This window comes from Petromyzon marinus, chromosome 1 (assembly GCF_048934315.1).
Source record: "Petromyzon marinus isolate PM22_M1 ecotype Great Lakes invasive population chromosome 1, UKy_Petmar_22M1.pri1.0, whole genome shotgun sequence".
NCBI classification, from domain to species: domain Eukaryota; kingdom Metazoa; phylum Chordata; class Hyperoartia; order Petromyzontiformes; family Petromyzontidae; genus Petromyzon; species Petromyzon marinus.
In genome coordinates, this window is record NC_133667.1 from 17,842,365 (window position 1) to 17,868,421 (window position 26,057).

The 26,057-nt window shown below is 42.6% G+C and overlaps 1 protein-coding gene across 1 annotated transcript in view; it reads left to right on the forward strand.

Moving 5' to 3' along the window:
* Positions 1-26,057, forward strand: part of MCCC2 (methylcrotonyl-CoA carboxylase subunit 2) — a 109,263-nt gene that overhangs the window by 26,538 nt on the left and 56,668 nt on the right. The window contains exons 7-10 of the mRNA XM_032962451.2: positions 13,394-13,507; positions 19,779-19,843; positions 21,324-21,423; positions 22,667-22,762. Of these exons, the coding sequence (XP_032818342.1) occupies positions 13,394-13,507; positions 19,779-19,843; positions 21,324-21,423; positions 22,667-22,762 (375 nt within the window). The remainder of the gene's footprint in view (positions 1-13,393; positions 13,508-19,778; positions 19,844-21,323; positions 21,424-22,666; positions 22,763-26,057) is intronic.

A 26,057-nucleotide genomic window follows, 5' to 3' on the forward strand; every position in this document is an offset into this window, starting at 1 on the left:
TTATTTGAGAAAAGTTAGTGGGCTTAGACAGGACACATTGCTAGAAGGGATCAGGGCCGTTGGTCGAGACTCATGATGGAGTAGCAGCCATTGGCAGGAACACACACAAGAGGATGTCCACCACAGAGATAGGATGATGAGATCAGCTCATGTGTAGGAGTGAGATGGATTGTTGCAACACAAGACCATGAGGGACAACAACAGAGGAGGTGTTCATCCAGCAGTGGATAGATCATGGCAGGTGATGGTGATGAAATTATCCAAGAGGTAATAATTGAAAATTAATCGCTATATAAGTTGATCTGTTTGATTTTTGAAAGAATATACTGCTTACAAATTGGGAATTAACTCTAACTCTGTTAGCATGATACTAAATATAATGCGTAAATCCTCATTATGTTAATATCTGGTTTAACGTACACATATATACATTTCCCCTACAGAATCTTTCTCCGCGCTCATAGCTCTCACATGCTTCTTATCTCATATTCACGTAAAAAAACACTCAACACCAAAACAGAAACCCTCCACTCTGCTCACCAAACAGTGGCAGTGTTGTCCATAACAAAATGTGCCCCTTTTATTGCACAAATATTGTGTTCAAGCAATGCTTGTTTGTGTAAAGAAAAGTTTGTTTTTCTAAAGGTTTTCGTGATGTTTGTGTTCCGTGCATTTGTGGCATGTTACAATAATTAGATCCCATTAACATCACTCACGGGTGAGTAAAATATAAACTTTTTTTACCACTCTCTCAGAACCACTTTTCGAGATGAGCTCTGCCCAGTGCACATGTGAGAACTCACTAGGTTTTAACTGTTTTAATGAGGCCAATTCCATTTATGAGTGTTTGGCGTGTAGGAGGAGACCTAACTACCCGGATGTTTACGCCTGACAGGTTGACCACTTATGCAAATTAGATCACTCTCAAAGCTGGTCCCCTTGTCCGAATAACCTCACGGGAAAGCTTTACACACAAAACGCATGATCCCAGAGCTTCTTCGCCACCTCCATGTTCAGTGTTTGTTACGCGTACATTTTCGGCGTCTTCACTGCTGTATGTCAGTGTCAGACTTCTATCTTCTCCACGTTATTTCTCTTGTATTCTTGGAGTGAAGGTGTAACAATCCTCATGTTTCCTCTGCTATAAAACATGTGTCTTTGCTCATGAATAATGAGGCTTACGGGTAGTAGGCAGGGCAAGTAAAGTGGCAGGGGTGGACACTATAACAATGTTTTATTTTACCAGGTAAGGCCCACTGAGCTATATAGCTCTTTTTCAGAAGCTACCTGGCCACAAATTATACCTCAATGAATTGGCTAATGTAAAATTTAAAAGCAGCCACATACTCTAAATCACATTTTCAAATAGTGGAGGGAAAAACCGAACGATCCAGAGAAAAATCCACACGACCATGAGGAGAACATGCAAACTCAAAATATACAGCAGGCGTCAGGGTTGGGATCTAACCCACAACCTCCTACATACCAGGCGAGGAAGTTAACATCTCGCCATTGCGGCGCCCCAATGGAGCAACTTGATTGTATCCCCCCTCCGCCTGCGCACCCAGCAGTATAATGGGTATCCCACAGTCGATCGGCAGGTCGTGTGTGGGGGGTAAATTGTGGGTGCTTCCACCTCTTCCAATATGCCTGGTCAGCCAAAATACCCTCGAGGGCGTTTCTCTAGAGCTCTGTCCATTGGAGGCCCATCCGCTGGCAGTGGCATGAGCACGCAACTGTAGGACTGCACTGTTAGTCTTAAAAAAATAATTCTACCATCGATTGTCACACAGTGGCGCACTTTCCTTTGGAAACAAAGACTAAAATTTCAATAAATATTTAAAGGTAGTATACGTACACCACGACTATTTAGAGTTGTAAAAGGTGCAAAGGTTCATTGATGAATTGTAACCAAAAAGAACAAATCTTTATTTCACTAAAACAGTACACAACGTTCAAGCTTAAAAATTGTAAATTGTGCATTTTACAAATTTTACAACATCCATGCCAAATTTATCAAGTAACAGCATTCTGCTTTATTATATCTACTTTGACAATTGAAAACTGTAATTAAAAACCTTGAATCAGTTTTAAATGCTTTTTGTTAGTCATTCTCTTGATAAAGGTGTCAGTTTTGTTGCCAGATAAAAGGGTAAACAAACAATTATCATATTCTAATACTGACAAAGGAGGTTCCAATGGTGTAAATGCTTAACCCGAGCTCTCATACTGTGATGGTGCATTGTCTTTGAGTTGTGTCCCCTTTGGCGTCATCTGGTCCAACACCATGTGAGACCAGGCTCTTAGGAAAGCTGTCTCGGGTGTGGACTAATCATTTTCAAGGACAGTGCATACATTATCAGAGTTATGTTTTTTTTTGCATTCCGACCTCAGGTATTGTGGTCAATGCAAACATGACTCCTTGTAAAAAAAAAAGGTGTCAGTTTTGTTGCCAGATGAAAGGGTATAAAAACAATTATAATATTCTGTTACTGGCAAAGGAGGTTTCAATGGTGTAAATGCTTACCCGAGCTCTCATACTCTGATGGTGCATTGTCTTTGAGTTGTGCGCCTTTTAGAGTCATTCTCTTGTTTTGTATATTACCTTTGTACTATATATGCTTGCACTTTTTAAATACATTTTTAGAGAATGAGCCATCTGTTTTCATCCTAGTTTATATGGCTGATTGTTTTGTACCATATTTCTCAGAGTTTTTGGAAAGTTTAACTTTTTACAACTAAGGTTGAAGGCGTTAATGGATTAGCTATATCCGGCTTCTGTTTGTCTGTAAAGGGGAGTCATTAATAACTCTTGTAAGGAAGATCTAATATGAACAAAATTTTATTCTAAAGTTATACAGCTATTTTGGAATTACCCCACACCATGTGCTCATCCCATGGCATGTGACATCATCTTGTGTCTTGCAATATCATGTATTCATATCTGATATTATTGCGTGACACCATCAGGAGACACCTGCATTGCATGCAACATTATGCGCCGTGTGGTTTTATATTGCGTAACTTGGACGATGAAGTCGTCATCTTAATCCTTGATCAATGTACTGCTGGTTGAAGGCCTCCCTAAGCCACCACCATCCTCCACATTCCTACGATTTACTTTGCTCAATCTTTGTTAGCCGCTGAGGTCGTGACGGGTTTATTTTTTCATTCCTGTTGCTCTATGCCCCCTGTACCATTCCTATTCTGCTGTAATGTGCACTGATGCCTACTTTATTGAGGGTGATATTGGCACATAAAATAAATAGTGATTGATTGATATGATGGAGCAATGCACCCAGCACCAGCACACGAGCTGATTTCATCTCATCAGTGAATCCCCTCTCAGGCGTGTTCTCTACCTTGGCTGCCATTCCATCATTATTTTCGACCATTGGCCATCGTTCCTTCTTCAGACACATGCTTCCCAAGACCTTTGTGTGTTCTCTAATCCATGCATTCCTATTTCTGTCTCTCGATGTAATTCCAAGTTTGCACTTTTTTTATTTGAACACTTCCTTTTTTGCACACTTTCCACTTTCATTAATCTGCAGGTTTCCAATCCATTTGTCATAGCAGTTAATATGCATTCGTATAAAAAAAAAGTATTTCCAAAGAAAAAATGCATGCTGGAGAGCATGATATAATTCATGAATATGAACAGACCGGATAAAACATTTTCAGAGACGATTGATATCAAGTTGTGTTGTGTTCTTGTCCCATTCTGTAAACTCCTGCCCGATTTGCCACAGATATTTTACTTAATGAAAACACCGATCGGATTTGTAGGGAACTCCAGCATTTCTCTGTTCCTGTCTGCCACTATGTAACGGCCACCTAATTTTCTCTCTATTTTCTGACTCTCACTGTATTAAACTACTGTTCTTTTCTATGTATCTCATTAATCTTAGATTTAAATTTCTTCATAATTTGTACTCTTAATGTTTACTCTTACTGATTTTTATGGCTCTCCTACTTCAGTGTGTGTCAGTTCTTGTGTAGGGAGCACAGGTGGTGCATCTGCCACTCATCTCAGTCAAGCCATGGCACCTGGGTATGTCCCGTGAACTCCTGCCAGCAAACCTTCGACACTTGAGGAATTCATTATTATTATGGAGGAATTCTGGGGGAATTCTGGGGGAATTCCTCCATCTCTTAGGCTATAGGGGACTCCAATGGCTGGCAAACCTGTACACCAAAAACATGAAAACTGGATGTCCCAAAAGCATGGCAGGAGGCGATGGTCATTGCAATACCCAAGACAACCAATGACCCAGGAAGCTATAGGCCAATATCACTCCTGTGTACGACCTATAAACTCCTGGAATGCATTATCCTCTGGAGAATCAGCCCTCTTGTCGAGTCAGTGATTCCTGAATAATAAGCATGATTCTGGCCTGGACGCAGCGTAGGTGACCAAGCTTTGGCCCTTACGACGCACATTAAGGCCGGATTCCAGAACAAATCCAAGACTGGCGCAGCCTTTGTGGACTTTCAATAGCCTACGACATGGTCTGGATTAAGGGCTTGATGGTGAAGCTCACAAGGATCATTCCTTGCCTCAAAACAATAAACCTGATTTAGACGATGCTGCGCAATAGGCAACTGTGTGTCTGTATGGGCGACAAAGTCGGCTCACACCTGAAGACGACCGTTTGTGTTATGGTCGAAACGTCGTGATATTTTTTATTGTTTTATATATTTTATTATTTAGTTGTTTCCCTTCAACGTGACTTTACCGAAAGAACTAAGAATATGAATTACTGCAGTCACGAAAGCTTTAAATCAAAATTTAAAGTCGGCTCACTCCGGTTCCTGAACAATGGATTGCTACAAGGTTCGGTACTCGCGCCAATGCTCTTCAACGTCTACACCAGTTAAACGCCGCCAACCGAGTCACTCAACTTTGTATATGCAGAAATGGAGGCTCAATCCAAATCCCCACAAAACAACAGTCACTGCATTTCATCTCGATAATAGGAGTGCCAAGCATACTCTGAAAGTGACTTTCTGTGGCAACACTGTGCAACACGACTGCACTCCAACCTTTCTTGGAGTGAAGCTGGACCGTATGGTCACCTACCATGACCACCTGAAAATGGTAGACGCCAAGGCCAAAACAAGGGTCAACCTGGTCGAGAAACTGGCAAGCACGAGCTGGGGAGCATCAGCACCCAGTGCTACGTACATCAACGATGGCCCTTGTGTACTCTGTAGCTGAATACTGTGCACCAGTATGGACCAGAAGTAGTCACACTCAACTTGTTGATGTCCAAATGAAAACTGCAATGCGGTGTATCACTGGAACACTCAAGTCGACCCCAACACCCTGTTTGCCCGTGCTGTCACACATCTCTCCCCTACCCATCCGCCAGAATGCTGCAACCCTCCGTGAAGTCCTGCAAATTCAGGAAAACAGTCGCCTTCCCATTTATCAGGACCTCAATGGCATCCCTTGTCATTGCTTGAAGTCATGCAAACCCTTTTGGACCCATGTACTTAGCCTTAAACAATGCAAATTCAACCCCGATGAAGCTTAAAGAGCTTCAGAAGATCTCTGGGTGTGATCTTCCATGAAGCTCACGGCCCACCCTAAATTGCATCCACACAAACCATGGCAGATGCGGATACCTGATCCACGAATGTAAAAAAAAAACTACTCTCCAGTGCGTAACTGTGGTCATCCAGAACTGACCATACAACATACAATGACGCAATGCCCGATCCACAAATACGCAAGAAATACGCAAGCCATTCACTCCACTGTTCCTGATGCAGTTGTCTGGTTTTACTACCTGAATGAGAAATTGTAGTTGTTGCTCTGCATCTACATCAGCCATACGTCTTTGTCTCTGTCTTCGACATCGTGGGTCAGGCAGCACGTTGGCTGCTCTGACCCAATTATAGTTATTCCGTATGCAAGAGAAATATGTGTATTGTGGTCCTATGTGTAACAAGAGTGAGAGATAGGTGTATTTAGTCCCGTGCGTAACGGTGTTGCATAAAGTGTAGAATAAACGTTGTTGCCTCCTAAATAGTGTCTCTGAATGACTCACTACATTTGTTGTAGGAATTGTTAATGATTAACTTTAAAATAATTAGTTAGGAACGAATAGTTAAATTAATATGTCGAGGTCGAAATTGTCACTCACTGTGATGTGCACGGACGATGAAGACGACGGGGAGATGATTCTCCAGACAGCTCCAGGGACCGGGAGTCCGGAGAAGAACCCCACGACCTGTTGTCTGCGGCGGTGCCGCTTGTGGCCAAGATGGAGATGGAAGAGCCAGATGGAGAAGTGGCGGTGTGTGAAATGTGAGGTGACAGCCCGGCTGCCGCCGCCATTTTGTCGGCAGGGCAGGAAACCGTTCCCGCCAAATTTGATGTCGCCGACTTCGCGCTCGGAGGTGCCCACTCTGGGGAAGCGGCTGTCCTTTGTAAGGGAGTTCGCTGTCTCTGAGGGCGATTGGGCAGCCTTTCAAAGAAGATTTTCTGCAACGTGCGAACTAGCTGGATGGACTGACGCTGAGGCACTGCGTGCGCTGCCTACAATGTCGGATGACGATGCCTTAGCTGCTTTTTATGCGATTCCCCCATTGGAGAGGATGACGTTGGCCACGGCGTGCGAGCAGATGGCATCTATTTTTTACCCGCCGTCCAATGTGTGACAGAAGTTTGCCATGTGGAGACGGGGGGAGGCTGAGACGCCCCTCACCTTCCGCAGCGCGCTAATGTCGCTGGGCCAAGCGGCGTACCCTAAAAAGGAATCAGGCGGGGTTGGACTCTGGTTCTGGCACGACTATTGGTGTTGGCACGAGACATGGACGTTTTTTTGTCCGCCACAGAAGATGACGACGTAGCATCTCTTAGGGTAGCGCGCTGTATCCAGGCGCACTGTAATTTATGGCGGCGAGTCGGAGTGGCCGAGTGCGCTGGACAGCCGGAAGACATCAAAAAGCCAGAGGAAAAGGAGTCCCCTCCAGTCAGTGCATCGCTGGTGGGGAGTCAGTGGGCGAGGACCGACGTGGGATGGCGGCAGGAGCAGAGACTGTAGGGGAAGGTCGTCTCTTCCCCATGCAAGGCGCCCATCACCTGCTTCAAGTGTGGCCTGCCCGGCCACATCTCCAAAGGATGCCAAGCCGAGCTGGGACAGCTCGTCGCGCCTCCATCGTTCTCCACCCCGCCGACCTCCGCTCCTCCAAGCCCAAAGGAATCCAGCACTTGACGACCATGGAGCTGCCTGTCACGCCGTCGGAAAGCCATCGAACGGAGAGGGAGCGGCCGACATCCGCTTCCCCTCTCCCATCTTCTGTCCGGGAGGGCCCGCGCCGTTAGGCCAACTTCAAGTTGTCCCCGGGGTCCCCGGCAAACCTGCCCTTGTCCCGCCTGGGGCTCGGCGACGAGAACCCGTTCTAAAACTGTGAATATTATAGCGTTTAGATACTATTATTGTAGAGCGGGCGGGGGGATGGTGGGGGGGGGGGGGGGGCAAGGGAAGAGGCCCAGCCCCCAGCCTGCCAAGGTGCCGCCTCGGCTGGCTGGGCAATCTAGGTGACGACGGGGGCTCTGCACGTTACTAGGCCTCACGATGGCACTCTGTCAGGTTAGTAGTTTGTGCTTTACAGTCGATATACTACTATAGTGAAAGCAGGTACCACCACAGTCACTATGCACTGCTGTAGTGATAGCAGGAACCACCACAGTCGGTATGCAATGCTGTAGTTAAAGCAGTTACCACCACAGTCGGTATGCACTGCTGTAGTGATATCAGGTATCACCACAGTCGGTATGCACTGCTTTAGTGATAGCAGGTACCACCACAGTCGGTAGGCACTGCTCTAGTGATAGCAGGAACCGCCACAGTCAGTATGCACTGCTGTAGCCATAGCAGGATCCCACCACAGTCAGTATGCACTGCTGTAGTGATAGCAGGAACCACCACAGTCAGTAGGCACTGCTGTAGTGATAGCAGGAACCACCACACTCGGTATGCACTGCTGTCATTAAAGCCGGTACCACCACAGTCAGTATGCAGTGCTGTAGTGAAAACAGATACCACCAAAGTCGCTATGCACTGCTGTCGTGAAAGCAGGTACCACCACAATCAGTATGCACTGCTGTCATCATCGCAGGATACCACAGTCAGAATGCACTGCTGCAGTGAAAGCAGGTACCACCACAGTCGGTATGCACTACTGTAGTGATAGCAGGTACACCACAGTCGGTATGCACTGCTGTAGTGAAAGCAGGCACCACCACAGTTGATATGCACTACTGTAGTGATAGCAGGTAACACCAGAGTTAGTATGCACTGCTGTAATGAAAGCAGGAACCACCAGAGTCAGTATGCACTGCTGTAGTGAAAGCAGGTATCACCAAAGTCGGTATGCACTGCTGTAGTAATAGTAGGAACCACCACAGTGGGTATGCACTGCTATAGTTAAAGCAGTTACCACCACAGTCAGTATACACTGCTGTATTAAAAGTAGGTACCACCAAAGTCGCTATGCACTGCTGTAGTTGTAGCAGATACCACCACAGTCAGTATGCACTGCTGCAGTGATAGCAGTTACCACCACAGTCGGTATGCACTGCTGTAGTGATAGTAGATACCGCTATCGAGTTGGTAGATACTACTTTAGAGTTAGTAGATACTAAAACTGGCAGTATATACCACTACGGTCAGTAAATACTGCTACGGTCAGTAGATACTACTTTACAGTCAGTAGATACTAATACAGTCAGAAGCTACTGCTATATATTCAGTAGATACTAATATAGAGTCAGTAGATACTGCTATAGAGTTAGTAGCTACTACTATAGTCAGTGGTTACTACTATAGAGTCAGCAGATACTACTATAGAGTTAGTAGTTACTACTATAGAGTCGGTAGATAGTACTGTAGGGCCAGTAGATACTACTATGGTCAGTCGTTACTATAGTCACTAAATACTACTATACAGTCATTAGCTACTACTGGCTCAGTAGATACTACTGTACAGTCAGTAGATACAACTACAGAGTCAATGGATACTACTTACTCTGTTGTATCTAGGGTGTATAGGTATATATACCTACGCGGGCATAAAAATATTTTTTTATGGGGAGGGTCGACAATTTTCGGAAACCTTTTATATCAACTATTTACCCCTCACTTTCTTTAACTTTTTGGCCTTCTGCAAGCCTCTTATAATTTTGTTGGTGGAGAAATGGACAAACGGCCCACTGGGATTTCACAATAGCTTAGTATCTGTGTATGTATATGTAAGGTTTTAAGAGAAGTTTTGCAATATATCTTTCGCCTGGGCAACGCCGGGTACTTCCCGCTAGTGTATAATATAATTAGTTTAATAATATTTTTATGAATCCGACAATGTTTGTATTGTTCAACGTGCTTGTAGAGGTAATTGGATGCAGTGCTAACATTGCTACTGATGTTTCAAGGGTTCCCCACATCCTGCCTTAATGAGCAAATTTGTCATTCTGCAGACATATTACATATGTTGTGATAAGAGAGCATAGAGTCTGAGGAAATGAAACCCAATTTTTTATTCATCTGCCACATATGCATGCCAAGAGCTGGATACATTTTTGTTATAATTAGAATTATAGTACTTTGATGCATAAACATAATTAAGAGTATACAATTGAATATATATAAAATTATACCAAGGAAGCATAGTGTGTGTGCTCAACGCTGAACATTTCAGATTGCCTGTGGAGAATGTGAACACCCATCCTTAGTTTTACAAAAATCTATTGTGCTGTGGAAACAGAGACATTAATCCATTTGCATGGTTGACACGTACATGTAATTGCAGACGTATGGATGTGTACAATTGCTGTATTTTATAAATTTATAAATTGTTTGTGAAGGTTTTACAAAAGATTACAGGCAAAGCATTTAAGCAGACGAGGAACAGCACAAACATTGACTCATGAGGATTATGATGGGTAGGAACATCATGCAATTGATAACTTGTGAAGCTATGGAGAAATCCATGATGAACACCTTGAAAATATTGTTTGAGAATATCTCTGGAGTACGTACAGCAAAGGTCGCTGAGTGGATCATACAACAATATATGTAAATGTGAGATTGTGGCCATCCTGTGTTTTTATTACATCAATGAGAGCAGACATTCGTCGTGTGATTTCTAAAACACATTCATGACAGTGTGACCAGCCATTTCTTATGATTTGAAATCCTTCCTTCACTTACTTTCAAAACTAATAAACCTTCATAAACAACTAACCCTTGTCTTCGAGAAGGGATCAGACGTTGTCCAACTTTGAGCTAGGAGCCCAGAAGTATCAAGGCTCTCCCCTACCCTGTTAAGTCCCAGGGTCCCATTATCCTATGAAATTAGAATCCTGTCACACCCGTCTGTGGAGAACAAACCCCCATATCGGGGAGCTCTGAAAAGGTACCAGGACATCCCCTGATCTCGGTAGAATGTTTGGCAATGAACATCCTTCCATGTAACCCTGGAGCATCCAAATAAAAGTACAGTATATCGAAAATTGATGAGCTTAATTCTAAGTATAGAGTGACATTATCAAAGTAATTAAATCAATGAACCTCATAAAATGCCAATCATGGCATTGAACCATATTCCTGTTACCCATTCCTTTACATATGAACATTAGATTGCTTTTCAACCACATGAATGTATATATGTGCGTGAGATTGGAAGTCAAAAGTAATATTGAAGTGCAGTTAACCAAGCACTTGTTGGATTGCCAGTGAAGCCATACCCTCAGACAGGGTGACAACGTCCAGATGCTTGTCATTCAAGTGTGTCTGGATTTATGCTGGATATAGCCGTTGCAACTTGGAGTGATGTTTGAGGCCAGAAACATTTATGTCCCTTTATGGTCCCTCGGCAGAACTGTGCTACAAACCCGATGACCCAAGTTCGATGCTCACGGCCAACACCAGTGAAAATGATCTGAACCGATCCTGGGCCTCCCCTAGGTCGACCCAGCCTCAAATGAGTGCCTGGTGCGGTGAGTAAAGACAAAGGCGGTCAGGCGTGGTGTTGACCACCCACCTCCTCGTGTACTGTACTAGCCTTAATGAGTGCTTGCTAACAGCACTTTGCCCCAAAAGGTCCAAGGCTATTTGGAGGATCTTTATTTTTGTTATTAAGTTTGTTTGCATGGGAATGTTTGCATGTGCATATGTGAGTTTTGTGTGTGGTTGTGATGTAATTTTTATGGAACCATCTTGTGCCGTGCCTACCTTTATAGGTGCTCACTAATTTTTATTAAATGATTATATGGAGGATCATTCTCTTTGTCTATTTATGACAGTCTGTGTGGGGAGAGTATTTGAATGCAGTTGTGCATGGATGTATATGTTGTGTGTGGGACATTCCACGTGGCTAACCTCAGCGTTTTATTGGTGTTTCTTGAAAAACCCCAAGGGGAGGGGTAAAGTTTGGCTGCGCCAAATTGGGTTTTGCCAAAAGGTGTCATAGATGCCTCTCCTCCCCGCAGTCTCCAGCACAAGCTTAATTGGGTGTTCCAACGTGGTTATTGGTATTCGTGATAGGTGGAGGATTTACCAGCCCCTCATATACAATGATCCTACTACATACACCAGCCGCCATTCGTCACCAAGTGGCAGTGAGATCACAACGGAACTTGTGCCAGGCTAGCCGAACTCTGAGGCCACGTGAAGTGTCAAAGGCTCGCTGGCAGGAGATCATGGGACAGACCCAGGTGCTATGGGTTGATTGAGATGACTGGCAGATGCATCACCTGTGTCCACACCTGCACTTGAGGCACAGCTACATTGCTATCTTGTTGCATTTTAGCTGCCTGGCACTCTGCTCTTTGTTGTGAGCATCACTCCTCTGCTCGCCAACAGCCTTGCCCGCTGCTGGAGAAGCTCACTGATGATGAGAATGCATCCAGATCTTTAAAGGATTTGTGAGCTCTTCACACAATCCAGCCTGGTTAAACCCAGGATTGATCATAGGCAGGCCAGCCTGAATGTGTCTAATTGGTGCAGATGTTTGATTCGAGGGGTCCACATTTTGCAGACATAAGCAGGGAGGGCATATAGTGTACACATGTACACTATACTCTATGCAACTATACTTTACCCATCTACCTCCCACTATACAGTCCAGTGGTGTACAATATCTCACATTAAATGACACCTGCACATTAATATGCACACGCAAAAAAGGGGTAAAATGTATAATAAATACTGTATTTAAGAACTTATTGAGTAGCTTGTGGCTGTTGCTGTTCTCCCTGAGGCTTGACGACAATTATCATCTTGCGGATATTAAAACCAACAAAAATCTAATTTAAAAAATCTATCCTTAAACTAAAACGAATTTAAATGTTTTAAACCTCGGATCGATGGATCACGGCCAAGACCACAAGCAATAGGCCTCAAGCTTCTGCTCACTTAGACTAAAGCCAAGCTAAGCCACCGCCCACTCCCAACTTTACTGAGGAGAATTATAGGTTTTTTTTACTCAATTAAAATCTAAACTTCCTGCAAGTTTAGTCTGAATTCCACCGCGGTGGAGGTGGTGTACGGAATAACCTATACACGACCTCCTCTTATACAGGACCTCTCCCCCACCCGCTGCCATGTTTAGTGGAATGTCCGAATGCTCACCGTGGAGGAGAGGCTTCCATTCCTCTGTCTGGAGCTGGAATGCAACACTTTTTTCCCTATAAGGTCCATTATTTATTGAACGTGGTTTTTCCTAACACAGCATTTTCCAAGAACATAACCCTCACGTTGGGCAAGGTTTTTCTGAATACCCTGTACCTGATATAATTGGTAATTTTTTTCTTTTGCAAAAGTCTTATATTATTTCTCATGTGATGAAACCATGTTAATTCATAATATCATTCTTGGTTCTTTTGGTAAAGTCATGTAGAAGGGAAACAATAAAATAATAAAAATATAAAACAATAAAATTCTCACGACGTTTCAAATTTTCTTGTTGTGGGTTTTCACACCTGATGATTGCTTGTGTTGCAGTCGAAACGTCGTGAGAATTTTATTGTTTTATATTTGTATTATTTTATTGTTTCCCTTCTACGTGGCTTTACCGAAAGAACCAAGAATATGAATCCCTGCAGTCATGAAAGCTTTAAATCATAATATCATGTTTATTTCATGCTTTATTGAACGATGTGTGAATTTCAGGTGGTATAGTTTCAATGTCTCCACTGGCTGTCTGCAACATGTCCGCACCGTGTGCCGTGCATGTGTGCCATGTCACATGCCCTGTTCCGCACGTAGAATTTGGGTGTGCTGTGCACTTTTACAGTGTATTGTGCGCCCCTTTCATCTGTCACGGATTGTGTAACATACTAATGAGCTTGTACGCATGTGTTTGTGTCTGCTATCCATAGATAGCGGTGGTGATGGGGTCATGTACAGCTGGTGGCGCCTACATTCCGTCTATGGCAGATGAGAGCATCATCGTGCGGAAACAGGGCACTATTTTCCTTGGAGGCCCTCCCCTGGTATGTGCATACGCTACATGTTTCATTCAATTGTGAAATAAAAATTTACCATCGTTACATTACTGCTATCACCATCATCAACCATATTTTCATTATCACCTTGTGTCAGGTTTAACCAAGAGCCATATGTACCGAGTCAGCGCAGCACTTATAACCCAGACAAGCCTACAGGACATGACAGAGATTGTAATCATTACAATAACACTAAAAAGTCAAAAAATACGTGTGGGTTTGTGGCGTGGTTTGTTTGTGGGTTTGCGTGTGGGTTTGTGTGTGTTCGCGCGCTTGGCTATCCAACGGTGGGGTTTACGTACAATTAAATAGCCAGGTACCAGGCCGTAAGCCCCGCTGTGAGCAAGCGCTATTCCGTTTTCACATCCGTCAGCTTTTAATTAGTTTAATTAGTGATTTTGTGCGATTTTTGTGTGCTATCTCTTTATTTATTTATGACGCGTGTACGACCATACCAACTCACGCACCTTTGGTGGGGGGGGACGGCCCATGCCAAGTCGCACGCCTTCGGTGGGAGTGAGGGGGACATTTTCTTTCGCGTAAAAAAGCTTATAAAAATACACTAAACGCTCAGGTAAATTATTCACTGTGTGATGTCCCCCCCACCCCGATGCGTGCAGTTATTACTACTATACAGTTGCTACATGCTACCACTATAGGCCGTAGATATTAATGCAGAGGGGCCGGGGAGATCGTGGCTGGTGGGGGGGGGGGGGAGGGTCAGGGGTAGCAGCCCAGCCCCAGCCTGCCAAGGTGCCACCTCGGCCGTCTGGACAATCTAGGCGAGGCCGGAGGCTCTGCATGGGACTAGGCCTCACCACGCCACTCTGTCAGGTGAGTACTTTGTGCTATAAAGTCGATAAATACTGCTGTAGAGTCAGCATGTACTACCGTAGTGATAGCAGATACCACCACAGCAGTGACGTGCGGTGAGGTCAATGGCTGGGGAGGCACTGGCTAGTGTCAGAGCCAGATTCACACACTGAGGAGGGCGTGGTCTCACTAAGGGGGGCGTGGTCTCACTGAGGGGGCGTTGCCTGACTGAGGGGGGCGTGTTGTCACTGAGGGGGGCGTGTTAGACATGTCCCCCTCATTGAGGCAGATGTGATAGCTGCCTCCCCTGGTGCTTTTCCATTGCAGTTTAATGACGAGACCAGCGAGCCTAAATTTTTTTATACACATACGTGAAATAAGTTACCTGGAGTATGGAAGGTGAGGACATGAAATTAAGGGGTCTACAAAAAGTACATTGGTGACATACTGAGATAGTAACAGGCACGTGCTTATTGCCTGCGCTCCATCCAGTTACTGAGGGGTTGCGCAATCAGAGGGGAGGCTGAGCGCATCGCTGCCTCACCTCTCGTTTCTTCCTGTATTTGCAGCGGAGCTCCGCAAATTTGGCGATTTTTGACTATAAAAATGATTGGAATCGTACAGAATGACATTTATAACACAGATCAGTGAAAAAATCTTAATATTTATTTGATTTGATTATTCTTTTTTTTTACTTTTCATAACAGCTATTTTAATTGGAGTATGACAGGTGAGGCTCTGCCTCCCCTGCCTCCCCTGACCGCACGTCCCTGCACCGCAGTCGGTATGCACTGCTGTAATCATAGCAGGTACCACCACACTCAGTATGCACTGCTGTTACATTTTTAAGAGTAGGTTTGAAATATTTTTCTGACCCGGGCAACGCCGGGTACTTCCCGCTAGTATACTATACAAGCAACCCGCATGTCCTTTGGGAATGACCGTCCATCTATCCCTCCCAGCTAGCCAGAAAAATGATCTCTCCTCCTTTCTCTTGCCTTCTCTGTACTGTATATTACAGTTTATCTAAATCTATTGCTGTGTATCTGTTTCCATCTGTTTTTCTTTTCCTCTGTCCCCTCTTCTACCTCTCCTTCAATCTATATTCCTCTGCTCTCCCCACTGTATCTTACCCACTGCCCTCCCCCCCCCCCATCTCTGTTCCTGTTTCTCTCATCTCTCAACCTCACTCTACTTATTCCCATCTCTCCCTTTCCCATCTCAATTTCTCATGCCTCTCCCTAATCATCCCACTGCTTGTCGTTTTCCCTAGCTGTCTTCTTTCCATGTTGCTCTCCTTCTTTCCGTGCTGTTTCACGCCCATTTACTCTCTCCCCACCCTGCTCTCTGTTATCTCTGTCACTTCCTCCTCTGTCTCCCTCTTCTGTCTATCTCCCTCCCTCACCTCATTTGTCTATAGCGTTTTGCGTGGGATACACAGCCAGGTTGGAGAGGGGTGGGGGAGGTGTGACGTCAGCACACATTAACCGGGCTCAACGCTGTGGGATGTGGGTGACATCATCACAGAGATGTGCACCGTGACGTCACGACCTCGCACGTTTACTTGCGCACAAGTTCGCCAGACAGACAGGAATCGAGGCAGAAAGCCAACCATTAAATGGTTCTGTAATACAGTATGAGTCTGATAGTATGATGATATAACAGTATGATTGTGTATAAAGGTGTCAGTTTTTGTGCCAGTTAAAAGGGTAAAAACCTATTACTATATCTTGTTACTGGCAAAGGACGTCTCATAATGTAAAGGCTTATCCCGAGCTCTCAATACTCTGATAGTGCGCTGTTTTTGAGTTGTACGCCTTTTGGTGTTATCTGGTCCAACACCAGTGGAGACTAGGCTCTAAGAAAAGCCGTCTCGGGTGTGGACCAATCAAATTCAAGGACAGTGCATATCATTATCAGAGTTTTTTCTTTTTGTTTGCATTTTTGACTGCTTGTGTTGTGGTTATTGCAAACATGATCCCTTGTATAAAGGTGTCAGTTTTTGTGCCAGCTAAAAGGGTAAAAACCTATTACTATATCCCGCAAATGTTCGCGGATTTAGATCTAGGGCGGAGAGTAGGTGGGGAGAGGCTTGACGTCATCACTCGCAAATCCAGCTCAATGCTGTAGGATGTGGGTGACGTCACCACCATGCATGTACCGACTTACGTGTCAGGAGGATCTCATCCAGCATTGACACACAGCGAAATCTATTTTTATCCAGAATATACATTTCCAGGTGGCTTGGTTGTTTCAACCTCGCTGTGTGCTGTGTTGCACCACTATCCGAGTAGTTAACCTCGCATTTAATAAACCTTCAGAGCCAGGGTGAACATCCGAATCCAAACGTATTTAATTAATAGAACGAGGTAAAACGGATGTAAAAACACAGCACAAAATACAGCATCTGTTAATACTTGCAATATCAATACAATGAATGAACACTGCAGCATCATAACATTGTCTTAGAGAACATGAATCTCAACAATAGGTCCTGGATGGACTAGGCACCTACAGTGCTGCATATAACACTGAACTGTGGATGAGATACTTCTTCATCATTGCTCTCAAGAATGCATTAAAATGACATGGGCACAAGTCTGGCTCGACTTATCCAACTACAAATAACATTCACAATAATGCAAGTGGCAGGCTTAGTTGTTAACTAGGCCCCATATTCATCATAACAATTTAACAGCATTATAAAGGCATGTATAGCATTATAACGGCAATCCTAACATAGCAGCATTCCCAGTATTATATTAACATAAACGAACTTACAGACAATGCTTCTTAAAGTCCCGCAATGAACAGATGCACCCATCTTCACTGAGACGTTAATTGTGCCTCCATTTTGTACTCTGTGTAGTGGCTGACACCCCTGCCTGGCCTATTGTCAAACTCAAGAAGCCTACGACGTACATCTAATCGTCTATTAACTATCCCAAGAAAAATAATTGGAATAGGTGACAAAGCCTGTGCCATTGCATCACCAAGGTTTTGGAACAACCTTGTTTCCGCCCTTAAAATCGTAAATCCTCCTGCAAAATGTATCCTGAAGCATAAGATTAGTGCTGGATACAGCCATATTTGCCAATGTTATTTGTAACTTTTATCATTAGATGTGTATCGATAGATGAATTTTAATGTGCAATTTTATTTTGGGACTGTCTGTTGTCTTGTTGTGGTCTGGGACTGTTGTTTTGTTTTTTGCCCAAGCTTGCATTTGTTGAAAAGTCGGCAGGATTTTATGTACTTTAGCAATTTGCACTTTATTGTATTTACTTTTATCAATGTATTCTAATAACTTGCTTACCTTTCCTATACCTTGCACTTCGATTTTTTTTTTCTATTGTAACTTTCTGACCTGCCCTCCTGGACATCTGTGAAACAGAGCTTCATAGCTCATCGGATTCCTCCAGTCCAAATTAAGATTCTGATTCTAATCTATACAGCCCACGGAGAGGTCGTAATGGCTGTGCATATGTCCATGATGATGTGACGTCTCCATTTGGTGGTGTCCATTCAATATCATTTGTAAGGATGAGCTCAAGTTCTTCTGACACTTTGAGCATTGTAGTAGATGGAGTTAGTTTTATTCTGTGCCAGTGCCTGTACGCTGTCATGAAGAGGAACAATTGCATACAATGAATTGGTTTTGATTTGAAGCTTTCGTGACTGCAGGAATCCATACTCTTTGGTTCTTTCGGTAAAGTCACGTAGAAAAATAATAATAGATCACGACGTTTCGATCGCCACACAAGCGATTGTCCTCAGGTGGGATAGAGTAATGGATTGGTTTCCTTTAAAAACAGGCAGTTCTCAGTTGCCCATTTTGAATATGACTACAGCACCATACTTGTCATGTATTTTTATTTCAATGCCAGCATGTGCCTTGACTGTTGTAAGAGTCATTGGTTTGGAACAGGTGATATTGCTGAATTTAGGTTTGTGGCTGTGTTGCGTAGCATTAAAGTTGGTTGTATGGAAGTTTATCTGTCACTCAGACAGATGTGGCAAGGAATTCGAACTGGCTCTATTTTCGATCAAAATAAAACTCCTGGATTTCAAAGAAACTCATCCATCTTAAATTGCAGGCCAGGCGAAATTTGATTATGTTTACAATTTTGTATGAAAGTCACTTCATGGATAACAGGAAGAAATGTTTACCACATAACTGGAACATTTTATCTTGCACTGAAAACGTTGCACCAGTTTGCTTTTTACTCCAATCTGCCTTTGAAGATATTTATTTTTCAAAGGAACTTATTTTCTCAAACTCCTAAAATAAATGTAATGATCTAATGTGCTTTTGTTTGGTGATACTCCAAAAAAGAATAACGTGTAAAATATGTAAATTTAATTTAGTGACAAATATGACAAATTAAAACATTCACAAGATAACTCATATAATTAATATACATATAATCAGAATTCAGGAATATAAAATGTTAAAATATTTGTTTAGGGCATACAAAATCATGGCAATAAATGTGATCAATTATTTACTTAAATATCGTACTTTATTGTGCATTGGTTGTGAATTGATGGCGTATATTTAATGAATTTGCAAATAAATTCCATATGCTTTGCCATTCAATTAACATAGCTGACAATCATAATTAATTCCATATCAGGAATGTCTTCCTCTTAAGGGGAAGGGGGTTAATTTACTGTATGTCAAAAGGGTTAGATAATTGTGTAAGCAGGACATCTGTTGGAGCCTTATGTCTTGTGCATATGGTCCACAGAAGGTTCCTGCTTCAGGGAGTTAGGGCAATTATTTTCTTATTCTCATTCCAGCAATGTCATTTGGCGTATATAAATAGAGTATGGACAAACATGTCACCCCTATAGGAAGCCTGTGGTTGATGTAGTGTGTATATGTACTGTGTGTATCTGCATGCAAACACAAAAGCATTCATCACCACGGTGGTTTAATAGATCATGCACCACTCTACAATCTCAGCAGGTCAATTCCTGGCCATTCACAATAATAATGGCAATTAGCATACAAAACTGGTTGGGCTTGCCCTGGGTCAATTTAGCCTCAAATGAATATCATTATTTGGAAACATTTTCTTCAGCCTGAAGCAAACATATAACAGAGCTGTAGTGCTTGCCAAACCACCTACAATTGTGCTTTGATGGCCATGTCCTTAACATTCTCAGCGAGTGCATTTGCACCAAAAGTCTATAAGAATTCATAAAGAATAGTTAGTTGTCTTTGTGTGGCTACATAAGTTATGTTATATGAATTTGATATAATAGCATGGCAATAGTGCATTTACAATAATAATTTACAGCCTTTTATTAAGACACTTCTGGATGAAAGATTTCCTACACTTTGTCAGTCATAGGGTTTTTTTACCATACTTCACCATGTTGGTCAATATTTACCTGATATCATCCTACGTCCCTGATATGTGTATACGGTGGCATGCAGGTGAAGGCTGCCACAGGTGAGGTGGTGACAGCTGAGGATCTGGGAGGCGCTGATCTCCACTGCAGGTGGGGTGTGGCCTACTTAACTTGTAACTGTCTCTGCTTCTGTCTCACTGTCTCATATGTCTGTGTATCTACCTGGCTGCATGTTGGTCTTGTTTATCTGCCTTCGTCTCGTCTTTCTGCCTGCCTGTCTGATACTCTGTCATGTGTGATACTCTGTCAAATGTGTGGTTCCAACTTTACCCACACTTGTTTTCTCATCGTTGGTTAACATGGATAATACCTATTATACATAATTAACTATTTGAAATTAACTGAGTAATGCAATTCCATTGGATGTCAATGTCTTGAATGAACATGTGACAAAGAAGCGGAATTCTCTCACCCCAAGCATTGTATATCACATGCAGTATCCTTCCTGTTTATTTATGGCACTGAACACCAGAGATTAAATTAAGATTAAACTGAGATTTGTTTATATATGTTTGGATGTTGTTGAGAATCTTTGGGCATTTAGCTACAACAGAGAATGACTAATTGCATGTGAGAACAACTGACTGCTTCATTCTGAGATGCATGGAGCCATATATGGTAACACGCTCCTTTGATTCAGAACTCTGGAGGTGGGAGTTGGTGGATCTTGCAGATCTGTGAAGCTATCTAAGACGTTGGGCTGCTAGTTTGCCAGGAGATTACAATACACTAAATAGATTCTTAAATAGGACTCTGCATACATTTAAGTGTTATATTGTGGCTTCTGTCTGAATACGGAGTAACATAAAAAAGAAATCAATACACCTAGAAGCATTTGCAGAGAAATAGCACTTAAAATGAGCTTGTATACTCTGGTTCTTTCGGTAAAGTCACGTAGGTATCAAATAACATAAAATAAATCACAACGTTTCGATCGCAACACAAGCGGTCGTCCTCAGGCGGAAAAAATATAATCCAGCAGTGGAACTGCTGAAACAGCGAGAGAGCAGCTACAACAAGAGGTTATATTTGTGGTGATGGGGAAGCAAGTGGGGTCTGAGCTAGAAAGGAATTCCACCCCCGTCCCCGGAAGCTCATTCATGCTAATCTCCCCTCCCTAATCCCTCTCTCCCTAATCTCCCCCATTAACACAACTGACGTGCTTGCGTCCGGGGGTGGAATTCCTTTTCAGCTCAGACCCTGACTTGCTTGCCCATCGCCACAAATATAACCTCTTGTTGTAGCTGCTCTCTCGCTAGTTCAGCAGTTCCACTGCTGGATTATATTTTTTCCGCCTGAGGACGACCGCTTGTGTTGCGATCGAAACGTCGTGATTTATTTTATTTTATTTGATACCTACGTGACTTTACCGAAAGAACCAAAGAGTATGGATTCCTGCAGTCACGAAAGCTTCAAATCAAGAATGAGCTTGTATGTTTCAGTGACTCCAATATTGTTCTGCATCTCATGCTACTACTGCCCCTATTTCTCTGTTTGTGAATTAGTTTTGCATTGCAAGTCTCATGCATTTTGCTCCTGCATGCGTCTTGGGCCTTGTCTGTGACTTTAGTAAGTCTGGCGTAACAGACCATTATGCCTTGGATGACCACCATGCACTTCATCTGGCACGTAAGGTGGTGCGCAGCCTCAACTATAAGAAGAATCTTGATGTGAGTGCCAGCTTTGTACACGTCACGCCACTTGCCTGTCAACATCATGATTTTGTGCTTTGCCAAGTATTTGCTTTTATAATTAGTCACGGTATACCAGGTCAAGGTTAAGAGGTCATGACAACCAATTCATTTGGTACCACCAGAACCTGCCATTGTTTCCATCCTTCTGCTAAATCCCATATTTGGTGCACAATTAACACCTGACCTCCAAGGTCTTCACCTTGTGATGTTGTATTATCAGAGCCAAATTAACCTCCACTAGGCCAATAACATCCAGAGCAGTGTCTCAGGACACTGGGAAATTACTGCATTTCAATAAGGAGATAAGTTCCCAGAAAGCCATTGGCATCTGCAGCCACTGTGAGCAGCACGACTACCTTGAAGTCTGCTATCACACCCTGTACCAAACAGGACTCTTTATTTCCTGGCCAAAGCCAAACGCTACTGTGCGATTCAATGTTTGGATTACAATTGGTTCACAAAAGGATCTCGGTAGAGGAATTGGAAAACATTGTGTGGGTAGGAGGCATTATTACAATGCCCAAATAGGGAGGCTAGAAAGCCTGAATCCGACATATAAATGTGAAAATTTTAATTACGTATACAGTAAAACTTTGGATTGCGAGCATAATTCGTTCCGGGAACGTGTTTGTAATCCAAAGCACTCGTATATCAAAGCACTCGTATATCAGTTGTGATCACGTGACGCTCAGCAGAGAAAGCGTAGACGTACTGCTCGTATTGCAAGACCTCGCCCGTTTATCAAATTAATATTTATTTAAAAAATTTGCTCGTCTTGCAAAACACTCGCAGACCAAGTTACTCGCAATCCAAGGTTTTACTGTATTATGTTAAGTGGTGCCATGTCATAGCCATCAGATATGTAATACTGGGCAATGTGTATCATTCATAACAAATACTATTGGTCGCGAAAGCCTACGTGTTAATTGTGTATCATATTTGTATTGCTGATTTTTAATGAAGAATATTTAAGTTACGGTAAAGATCATAACAATGTCTGTGGACAGATTGTCCCACACGTATGACTCGCGAGTCCTTCAGATGCTCACTCAAATATGAAAATTAAACAGCTTTCAACTGTCTTTCATATTTAAAAATTAATCTTTTACTATTTCACTCTAGCACGAACAGTCATTGGAGTAGCAAAGTGTAAGTGATTAAATAGCAGAACTTAGGCGGTACTTACAGTCTATTGGAATCTCACATTTGGTTGCTGCAGGTGACATTAGAAGAGCCCCAGGAACCACTGTTTCCAACGGACGAGCTGTACGGCATTGTGGGAGCAAACCTGAAGCGTTCCTTTGACATCCGAGAGGTACCATACTGCCTGCAATTCTATTAGCTCACACACATCACGCCCAATCTGTAATTTTGCTGTCAATACGACATACATAATGGGCTCCCCACTCCTTTACCAACTTGCATTAACCGGAGTGGTGACCGATACACAAGGGAATGCCTTCTTTCAGCAGTAGTTTAACAAAAACCTGTTATTGCCATAAGTTTCAAATGGTTATTATTCTTGTTGGAATGGATAACTCATAGTAATAAGTTGAGGCATACCAGACTTTATTTACAAGGATATATATTTTGACTACAGAAAGAAAACGATTTGTCATCTGGGAGATGGTAAAATTGAAGTCTAGGTTGCACAAAGTGAGTCGGAATTGTTAATCAAGTGTGGTAAACTTGTGCTGCTTGTACTGTATGTTTGTGCAATCAATTGTCACTTGTTTTCATGAGCATCCATATAGCCAGTAACTCTGTTTCTAATTGCTGTTTTGCGGTGAATGTAATTCCTCTTGCTGGATTCTCATTCAATTTGCAGCCATTCTCAGAGTTTACATATTTGAGTATATCTCAGAGAGAGTGAAGCCCAGATAAAATTGTGCTTTATCACTTGTCCTTCCTAATAAAATCAATTTAATGTATTAAGTTGCGAGACAGCTGGCCAGGATTGGGCAAAGACGTTCCCCAATTTTCACCCAGGCAACAAATCGACTGTTAAGAAGAAGTGTTCCAATAACAAAAGTAAACTTATAATATCTTCAATGATTCTCATGCTGTCTGGGACACTATTGAAGTATCCAACCATTCAAACCAACTGATCTGCAAGAGGAAAATTAATCTAATTTAAATGCAGTTCTTGAACATCAGCTATCTGTGTAGGATAGTTAAATTTTCCGTTCGCATTATAAAAACTGGGATTAAATAAAATCTTGTGTATGAAGAGGATAGAGTTCCTTTTCTCTCTGTCTACTAAATGGATTTCATTTGAAGTACTCAATAAGGTGCATCGTGGAGTGAGATACCTAGCAGCTGAAATAAAATGAAGATACAAATAAAGAGTAACATCAAGACTATTCAAGGCCTTGACTGAGGAACATTGATAGATAATACAGGTTGTTTTAAAAAGATGGACCCAATTTCAAAGGTATAGCGATTTGAAATCGTGTCCATGTTTTTTAAACATCCTGTAATATCAGCGTTGTCAAGGACTTAGGAGTATCACTTCCTTAAATAATGGAAAACCTCACTGCACAAGTCAAGGCCAATGTTCGTGTAGCAAAAGCCCAGATTCTGCCTTCATGTGTTCAATATGATTTTCACAATGTAGATTTTCATAAATCCATAAGCCTAGGTATTTCAATGTATTTGCTATCTAATGCGATACTATTCTTAAGCTTAATGGAGACTTCATTATAAACAGGCCGATTATAAAACATGTGTATACTTATTCATGTGTATACTGGTTTTTTAGCACGATCAGTTTTTTACAATTAAACCAATCCTTAATAACACAAAACTCATTCTGAAGGCATACCCTACAGAAGTTCATAATCAGATGATTATTTCCCAATAAATATCCGATTGAGCTATACAGATCTTTTTTGAGGGTCAATTGGCCATCAGACAAGCATAGCAGTAAATGTTACAAGTCAATAAATGAACAGGATGAAAAATACAGTAATTATAATAACATGATCTTAAAAACAGTTATGTACATTCACACTCGTATTGTTTTAATCTAAATTACTTATGTTTAAAAGAGTACAGACATCAGTTGGTTCCAAAATTTTGGAGGAACTACATGAAATGCTTTTGAACCAAGTTACGTACGAAATTTAGGAATCATGAATAAACAGTCAGTCACCCGTTGTAGATTTTTTTGGCATCCTGTAACAGTATGAAGACATCTGATAAATAAAGTGCATATCTTTGGACAATTGTCTTATAATGAATATCGCCCAATGGCAGCTTTTTCGTGCTTCCAGCGATATTAACCCAGCCATGGAATAGAGGTCACAGTGATGGAGCATCCACTGAAAATCGTAGTGCAGCATGATAAATCGGGTAAGCTTGTTTAAGAGTAAAGATGAAGCAGCCACGTATGCTACGTCACAGTCGTATACCAACAGACTAACTGTAGCCGTAATAATCTATACATATCCAAAATAATCGAATATCGCGAAAGAAAACTTGCCGAATGAAGAGGTTTTACTGTATTCAGATTTATATCTGTCAGTCCCTGAGTTAGTGACAGCCCTTCAAATAATTCAGATTAATCTGTTACTAGAATTCTAATGTCAGAAGTGCTAATGTGATGACCAATCAGGTTTTTCACAAAAGATAGCACTTGGAGTCAGGTGTGAGGTTTTTAATATTTTTCATTAATAACTTGGGTTTAGTAATAGGTTTTTACCCTTTTATCTGGCACAAAAACTGACACCTTTATACAAGGGATCATGTTTGCAATAACCACAACACAAGCAGTCAAAATGCAAACAAAAAAGACAACTCTGATAATATGCACTGTCCTTGAATTTGATTGGTCCACACCCGAGACGGCTTTTCTTAGAGCCCAGTCTCCACTGGTGTTGGACCAGAAGACGCCAAAAGGTGTACAACTAAAAAACTTGGGTTTATGAAAAATTATGATGAAGTTTATCGCTGTATAACTGCATTTAGCTGCTTTTAGTTTACCTCTAAACTGGGTTCTTAATTATTTACTGCCTCTGAACTATTTGTACATTTCCAATTCTTCCATGCCTGCTTTTTTATTGTATGTATAGTGGCATAACGCGCGGGGTTTGCAAAAAGCGGGTGCATTTGAGGGCGAGCAGGTGCAAGTGTCAAGACATGGATTAGACGCCGGAGAGTCGGCAGCAATTAGGGGGAGAAGCAATAATTAAGCGAGTGCATTTGGGGACAGGCAGGTGCAAGCGTTGGAACATGGGGTAGACGCTGGAGAGGCGCGAGATGGAGGTGATAGGAGAGAGAGAGAAAGAGCAAGTGCAGAAGGTGCCGTAGAGGCGCCAGCTTAATGGGGGGTAATTGAGGACCCCTAATGAGGAGGGATATATAAGGGAGTGTGCGGAGCAACACGTGGTGGTTGTTGGTTGAAGCTCAAGGGATGAAGAACACAGAGTCGGGGAGAAGACACCTGGAACCTCGCCCTCCTCGCCTCGTCCTCCCCAGCAGTATTGCCTGATCCCCTGCTGGGGGCAAGGACCAGGGCAGAGGTGTGAGGGAAGCGGGACAGGCTAGCGGAGTATAGAGTGACAGGCTAGCGGAGTATAGAGTGACAGGCTAGCGGAGTATAGAGTGAC